This window comes from Manduca sexta, chromosome 12 (genome assembly GCF_014839805.1).
Source record: "Manduca sexta isolate Smith_Timp_Sample1 chromosome 12, JHU_Msex_v1.0, whole genome shotgun sequence".
Classification (NCBI taxonomy): Eukaryota; Metazoa; Arthropoda; class Insecta; order Lepidoptera; family Sphingidae; genus Manduca; species Manduca sexta.
The window spans coordinates 13,708,167-13,716,273 of record NC_051126.1 but is presented as its reverse complement, the minus strand read 5'-3'; the positions used below and the strand labels follow the sequence as shown (position 1 = coordinate 13,716,273).

Here is an 8,107-nt window from a genome sequence, read left to right as displayed (position 1 = left end):
TACGCGTATACATTAAAGGAAAGATTGGTTTACGTTGTTTTATTTATACTAATTTGAATTACAAAACAAGCAATTTACATGCCACGATAAACGATATTTCTAAAAATAGTAGCTACACATGGAACTTTGAATAACTAGGTGTAGGCATTGGAAATGCTGGTGATAGGGTATCTCTATCTGCCTGGATAGCGACCACCGCACTCAAGGTGTAAATCATAGTGTCCGTAAGTGTTGTTCCGCGATCAGACTATGTATATTCTGTGTCAAACACCGGCATAATTGTATCGACTTGCGATGAACCGTTAGCTCTCGTCAGTATACATTATAACTTACCATGCGCATTGCCTAATAATGTAGTAATATAAAACATTAGTTATGTTATTCTCAACGCGTACCCAATGCATAGATCAAATAAATTATTCAGGCGCATTATTTAAAAGTAATGAATTAAATACTTGTAATTACGTTTTTATTTATATCTTTACCATAGTTAATTGGTTGACAGTTGACTACCCACCCAGTAACACACACACGCGCACACACACACACACGCACGCACGTACGCATGCACATTGCACGCAGACACGCATGCATAAACAAACACACGGCTTTTTTTACAAGGGGTAGGCAGAGGAGCAACTAGTGCTCCCACTCTTCGCTGTGGTAAACGAAACGCCCATAAACAGTAGAAACGCCATCCAACACCTTAAAATATAAAATATTGTTTGGTAATCCCCTGCGCTCGCCATCTTGAGACGTTATATGATTAGTCTCATTATGTCCAGTAGTTATACTGGCTACAATGTCCTTCAAATTGGAACACAACAATGACTACACAGTATACTGTTGCTTGGCGGCAGAAATAGACATTGCGATGGTACTTGCCCAGGCGGACTCTCACATATGATAGGCCTACACCATCAATACTATTGGTACTATTGGTAGTTCGTAGCCGCCATTTTGAGTTCTATATTTGTTGCACCAGTTAACATGCGTGGCACGTATCGAAATACATTGTTTTGCTGCTTTTAGCGTAGTATCGATTTAGTACTTTATAATTTTCAATGAATATTAATTTAGTCCAAATGAATTTAAATTTGAATAGTCCGTGGAACTATTGCCAGTGGATTATTTTAGTCATGTATTGTATTAATTCTTTAAACGTAATGTTACGTAGATTATTAATTTACCTGTGAGCCAATGCTGAGAGAGATAGCAATAATTCGGTCTCTTATCCCCTCAGCTCATTGTAATCACAGGTAAAAGAGTTACACCCACATTTACAACCTTTAAACCACGAGAACGAATCATGTAAGATTCATTGAACTTAAACACAGTAATATGCCCATTGTTTAACTTATAGCTTTCTTGCAGTCATTTTCGGTTAGTCTACACACTAATTAATGTTAGGAGTGATGAGAAGTCAAAAAAAAATTTGTAATCTAATGGCAAATTTTAAGAATTTTCCACCTTGTTGTCTTTTAGGCTGATTTTAGCCAAAATAGCCCCCATGAAGGACTATGTTTTTTTTAATGAATATGTAAGTTGAGAGTCTGGAGAAGTTTTTGACCTACCTTAGAACCACAAAATCACCTGTTTAGTTTATTAATTTAAAGAAGAAAATTTAAGCTATAATTCATAGAATGTAAATTTTTCACTTTACACCAAGATTTTCATAATTTTCATTAAAGTTATGAAGCTAATTGTTCTTAGCAAAAAAGTACAACTAATGAAAACTTAGTTGCAATAAAAAAATCTCGCATAAGTCTTCTTCTTTTTTAAAAAGAAAACATTTAATCATTCAAATGGAAAATACTCAAAAATTCTGAAAAATATTCATAACTCGTAAACTATGAAAAATCGCGGAACATACATGGGGGTGATTCGGATACCCCAAGGAATGCTCTATCTCTGGACCTCCGCTTGACACTACTTTCTGGGACATCCTGTATAATATTATAATACATTGAACGCCATTTACAATTTATGTAGGTTATACGTCAGTAATAAATGTCAATATATTATTTAAATACAAGGTGTTGTCTATTGAAGAAGCTTGCTTAAAAATATCTCAATGCCTGTCAATATGGAACGAATAACATCTATGTAAACTAAACTTATTAGGCATTTTTAGAGTTTCGTATCTCAAAAGGAACCCATGTAGTATCACTTTTTTGTCTGGCTTGTATGTGTGTGTGTCAAGATTATTTTTCTCAGGAACGCGTGGAGGTATCAAATTGGAATACTCGTTTCTTTTTTTTTCATTTGTAAAAAAACTTTGTAAGTTAACGCGATGAAAAGATATGGGCGTTTGTCACATAATTTCGCATATTTTGTGGTTTCTTAAGACAATCAAAACATGTAGGATACCTCCTGTTGACCTAGAATTATTAAATTTTGGCAATAAACAAATGTCTTACAGGCTATGTAAAAAATCTAAAAACTGTAAATGTATATTGTAATAACAAAAAAATTAATGAATTAATTTTTGCAAACTTATTATTTTCGGGTGAAGCAACAACTGTGTCTAGGGATGGAACAGCAAAGTTCAGTTTATCAAGTTTTGACTTATATACTTAGAAGATACCTTACCCACAACTTTGTACGGATCTCTGGGTGTGCGAATCCTACTCACACTAGTCCGGTATTTTTATATTACCAATTATTATTGCATAAATTTGTTAGGATTATAATTATTTATAACTAGCGACCCGCCCCGGCTTCGCTCGGGTGCAATGCTGATACTAAATACACTACAGAAAAACTGTGAACGTTGTATACATAAAAACATAGCGGCCCGCTCTGGCTTCGCACGGGTATAACATAACAAAATTACAGTATTTCTCCACTATTTAATGGATGTTATTATACATATAAACCTTCCTCTTGAATCACTCTATCTATTAAAAAAAACCGCATTAAAATCCGTTGCGTAGTTTTAAAGATTTAAGCATACAAAGGGACATAGGGACAGAGAAAGCGACTTTGTTTTATGCTATGTAGTGATTATCAGACTTATAAATTGTTTTTCTTCGCGGCCTTGTAATCCTGTATGATAAAATCTGCCGCCCTCTCGCTGATCATGATGGTGGGCGCGTTGGTGTTACCGCTGGTATTATTGGGCATTATGCTGGCGTCGACCACGCGCAGGTTCCGAACGCCGCGCACGCGCAGCTCGGAGTCAACGACCAGGCCCATGGCGCACGTGCCGACGAAGTGGTAACTAGCACCCGTCATGACCAGCGCGTAGCAGCGCCAGTGCTCGTCACTAAACAACTTCAGCCTATCGCACTGCGGCAAGCTCGGCAGCAGCATCTTCCCTCGGACTCGTTTGAAGTAAGAGGATTTCATTATACGAGAAAAGTGTTTCAAGGATTTTACATGGTTTTTTAAATCAATGTCTTCGGAGAAGTAGCCAGCAAAGACGATGGGAGAGTCTTTGGGGTTGGAACTGCGCAACATGACGCGGCCACGCGACTTCGGGTGTAAAATTGATACCATCGCTGCTAATAATCTTTTACCTTTTACCTTCTGAATAATTGACGTGCATATTGTATCATTAAATCGAAAGGCAAGAGAACAATACTCTAACCCGGCAACCACACTGATCCTGGTGAAGGTAACAGCCTCGTAGTCACCATAGGGCTGACGGTCGTTCAACGCTACAAGGCCCATCACTACGCGTCCAGGAAACTTACCGGGATCTTGCACGAGCGGCAATGCACACTCCTTCTCCATATCATACAATATTAAAGTTTGAGGATGATCTTGGAAATTCATTCCAACTGGTAGATCTACTCGAACAGTTATATTCATGTCTTTCAGATGCTCTCTCGGCCCGATCCCAGACAGCATAAGCAGTTGAGGGGAATTGAAGACACCAGCAGAGAGAATGACTTCTTTACTGGCCCTCAGAGTGATGAGTCTGTTTTGTTTGGTGAGAGCGCGTACGCCGACCGCCCTGTTTTGATCGTCGAAGATGACCTCCGTGACAAGCGTGTCGGTGAGCACGTGCAGGTTGCAGCGCCGCTTCACAGGTGAAAGGAACGCATACGCAGTGTCCTGGCGTCGCCCGTCTAAGATCGTGAACATTGGCTGAGTAAAGCCAGTAGCGTCTTTGCCATTTATGTCTAAAACCAAACGGTTACCGACTTCTTTAAACATGTCAAGGTATACTTTATTGGCCGGATCTGGTTCTCTAGTGAGCCCCAAATATCCCTTAGTTCCGTGGAAGGTTCTGTAGCGAGAGTTTTCTATGGCGCGGTCTCGAAACTTCTCGCTCTTGATGAAGAAGGGCAGGACGTTTGTGTAGTTCCAGCGCGAGTCGTCGATGCTAGCAGCCCACGTGTCAAAGTCATGCGGCGCACCTCTTACATGGATAAAGGAGTTGATGGCACTCGTGCCGCCCAACACCTTGCCGCGGGTCAACGCCAACACTTTGTCCTTGTGCCCCTGCGCGGCATAGCCATCATTCTCCGTGGTGTAATTCCAGTCATAGCGCGATCTAGTCAAGTAAGCCGTGAGAGCAGGGAGCTGTAAATATTTAGTCATATTGTATATGTCTATCATATTTATGATATGATTATAAAATTAGTAAAAGGCGGCGTTAGCCTAGTTGGGTGTGGAACGGACTGCCGAGACAAATGTCCGCAGGTTCAAATCCCAAGGGCACACACCTCTGACTTTTCAAAAAAATCATGTGTGTATTCTTTGTGAATTTATCGTTCGCTTTAACGGTGAAGGAAAACATCGTGAGGAAACCTGCACATCTGAGAAGTTCTCTATAGGAATTTCGAAGGTGTGTGAAGTCTACCAATTCGCACTAGGCCAGCGTGGTGGACTAAGGACTAATCCCTTTCAGTAGTAGAGGAGGCCCGTGCTCAGCAGTGGGCAAGTATATAATACAGGGCTGATATTATTATTATTATGTTGTATCTTTCCTGCGGGAAATCACGGCATAAAGGCCAGTCCTTTTGGAAGGCTTGCGTGGGGACATGGATCCAACACGTAGAGGCCCCTTTAAGATGCATTACTCTAGTTGGGGTTTATACACCTTGCGAGTACTCTCTCTGTCTGTACTTATGGAGGAATACAGCCAAAGACAGCACTTGCAAGGTGCAGGGACTATTGCAGAATAGATGGGAATTATATTGGGTCTATGGATGGGATCTATCTGGACTGGTTGCTGGGCTATTGATTGAGACAACGGGACGCCTGCCAAGTAAAATTTCTCAATCTTATGTATTCAAGGCAGACGGTGACTTGCACCCCACTAGATGGGCATCCCATAAGTGGCGTAAGCCAAGGACGCAACACCGGTGTGGGTGGCTTAAGGGTGTCGAGAGGTGTGCACCGATTTCACCATCGCGGGTCGCTATCGCGTCCCGGAGCGGGTTTCCTCGCTATTACGCAGATTGAGCACTTCCACCCTGGAGCTGAGGTTCTTAGCTCTTGCGACTTCCACCCCTAGCCGGCCAGTTAAGGCAAGCCAAGGGTCAAGGGGTCTCATTTAGCCCCCACGGAATCAGGGAACGCGGTGTCGCCACTCACCGTCGGCTCGCCACAAAGCCGCCCCTGCGGGCTTATTATTATTATTATTATAAAATTTGTAAATTGCTTAATTAATTTATGAGGGCAACGTACGGTGGACTCGAAGGGCGTGAGCGGTCCGGCCTCGATTAGCAGCACCTGCACGCCGCTCAGCTCGGACAACCTGCTCGCGAGCACGCAGCCCGCCGAACCACCGCCCACAACAATGTAATCATAGCAGGCACCGTCTGCACAACCCACCATACTATTACTCCTTCATCACGGCACGAATATATTAATGAATCATTCATTGACAGAAGGATATTGGCTATTAAAAATTAAAATACACGTACCAGACACAAGCGCAGGCTTCGGCAGCGAGTCTGCCGTGAGATTCAGTACAGAGATCACGCTGAACGCATGCTGGATTACCCGGTTAGCTTCCAATACACTCGCCGGGTCCATTATCTATAACATAATTTTAAAGATAAATTCTAATATTTTTTTTTATTTTAATTCAATGTCCAAGAAATTATTATCTTACGTGTTTATTGTAGTTAGGAGATCTGTCCCTCGTAATACTTTAAGAAAACTATTTTGTTGAGAAGTGAAACCGTACGGATGGATTTCTCGTCTTCAAAAATACTCCAGGATTACTTTTATAGAATTTAATCCGCAATAATAAAAAAATGACTTTTTTACTGCTGCTTCTGAGTGACAACTGATCACTTAAAACCATTGCGAAGGAAAATGCTGGTAAAATTGTAGATAAAAATGGTAATTACAATAATAGACTTAGTTTATTTGAAATGCTAATACAGAAAGTAATTATGTGCATCGTTCGATAGTGACATAAAGGCATACACAATATAATTTATCCTCGTTCGAAGTTACATTTGAAATAAAAACAAAAAATATTACATCGGCGAACGAAGTTGAACTTATAATACGTCAAAGCAAGTTATAGGAATAGTTATTATTACTAAATTACATTTAAGTCAGTTATGAAACTGCGGATATTTTAAATTAGGAACAAAATTAATAAAAGAAAAGGTTTACTAAAGAAGCCAGGTCAGGCTGGCAGGTAAGAAGAAAAAAAACTGCATTGCGATCTTTACTGGTGAGGACGATATGAGCCCTAGCCTAGCTAACCTACCAACCTTTCACTGGTTACTAGTGGCGACGGGTCCATATACCTAGATTCCTATTGGCTTCCCTTTATTTAGAATTAAAGTAGAATCAAATTATCATAGGAAGCGCATTACTACCTATGTGTTGTGTCGGGTTTCCTTTCGAAAACTTTCTGCATTCGCCACTGCTAGCTATTTAAGTGATGACTCCCTGAAGAAGAAAGGCAGAAAGAAACTCCGGACTTACCTTTTGCGATCAACTGACTTGTTTTTTTTTTTACTTTTATGTACAAAGCCACCTTATTTATACAAGCTGGCTCACGCACATCACCGATAATACAGAATAAATTCACGAGAAACCTGTTTATACATGAAACAAACACAGAAAATTAAAATATAAATAACTAATTAATGTATACTAATATATAATGAATTATGTAAACCGTTTATTTATGAATTAGTCTTTGCCTGCGGCTTTGCCCGCGTGACAAAGGTTTTCCAGGATATTTTTTGTTTGGGATAAAACGTACCCTTTAGCATTCAGAAGTAAATTTAGCTTCTTATGAGTGAAACAAAATCCAAATCAGTTTAGTACTTCCTGAGATTAACGCGTTCAAATAAACAAACACTTCAGCTTCATAATAATATATTAGTATATAGATAAATTATTATAATAACAGCCCTGTGTTGTGTCCACAGCTGAGAACGGGCCATTACTATTAAGGACAGTCTTTAACTGAATATTTTCTTACAGATATTGAGCATTTTGTAAAATTTTATTTATTTATTTGTGTTTTTATGGGTAGTAGTCTTAGAGCCCGTGAACCCCAGACCTTCGTTATTTTATAAAAGCTGAAAGTTTGTCAGCGCATGCTCCCAACACAAGTAACAACGATGGGCCATTATGAAGTTTGGGCTACAGTGGCTTTTGCAGGTACACGGTACTAAAGGTGTGTAAAAGGTGTGTGTATCAAAAACGTCTGGCTAACGAGGAAACTATATATAAAAATCAGCTTTACCTGTGTTGGGAGCATGCGCTGACAAACTTTCAGCTTTTATAAAATAACGAAGGTCTGCGGTTCACGGGCTCTTTCTCTATAGGTACTAGTTTCACTTCTAGCTGAAACTTGAACTTTCTAAGTAGGGAAAACAATTATATCTTAGCTCATAGATCAATGGTTTATGGTTATCGAAAAAGCCAATTCTAATCTCACGTTAATTCCCATTCCTTTCGACTAAAGTTCGGGAATGCACCCACGAGTCGTCTGTCCGTGTGGGTGTTCGTGGGCGGTAATAATTATCAGAAAAAAATAAAATAAAATTACCACCAGGACAGGTAAAACGTTTTATTTAAGTGGTGCTTAATTCAATTTGATCAAATGGTATTTTGAAACAAGGATAAATATTTTTTTGCTTTTGTTATATATTTTGCATCCCTAAAAATACTG

General features: G+C 39.7%; 1 protein-coding gene across 1 annotated transcript; it reads right to left on the bottom strand.

The window, feature by feature from the left end:
* Window positions 1-2,989: 2,989 nt before the first annotated feature.
* LOC115452088 (glucose dehydrogenase [FAD, quinone]) lies at window positions 2,990-5,994 on the bottom strand. Its single transcript, XM_030180547.2, has 3 exons — window positions 5,883-5,994; window positions 5,644-5,777; window positions 2,990-4,533 (listed from the first exon to the last, which is right to left on the bottom strand). Exons 1-3 carry the CDS (start codon window positions 5,992-5,994, stop codon window positions 3,016-3,018), a joined length of 1,764 nt encoding a protein of 587 aa, XP_030036407.1. The 3' UTR covers window positions 2,990-3,015.
* Between the last annotated feature and the right edge of the window lie 2,113 nt (window positions 5,995-8,107).

Bases quoted from the DNA above. Each gene is read 5' to 3' on its own strand.
- LOC115452088 (XM_030180547.2), bottom strand. From the start codon at position 5,994: ATGGACCCGGCGAGTGTATTGGAAGCTAACCGGGTAATCCAGCATGCG. The intron at 5,778-5,882 runs GTACGTGTATTT...TGGGTTGTGCAG, and splicing joins GAAGCCTGCGCTTGTGTCTG to ACGGTGCCTGCTATGATTAC. The intron at 4,534-5,643 runs GTACGTTGCCCT...AAATATTTACAG, and splicing joins TCACGCCCTTCGAGTCCACC to CTCCCTGCTCTCACGGCTTA.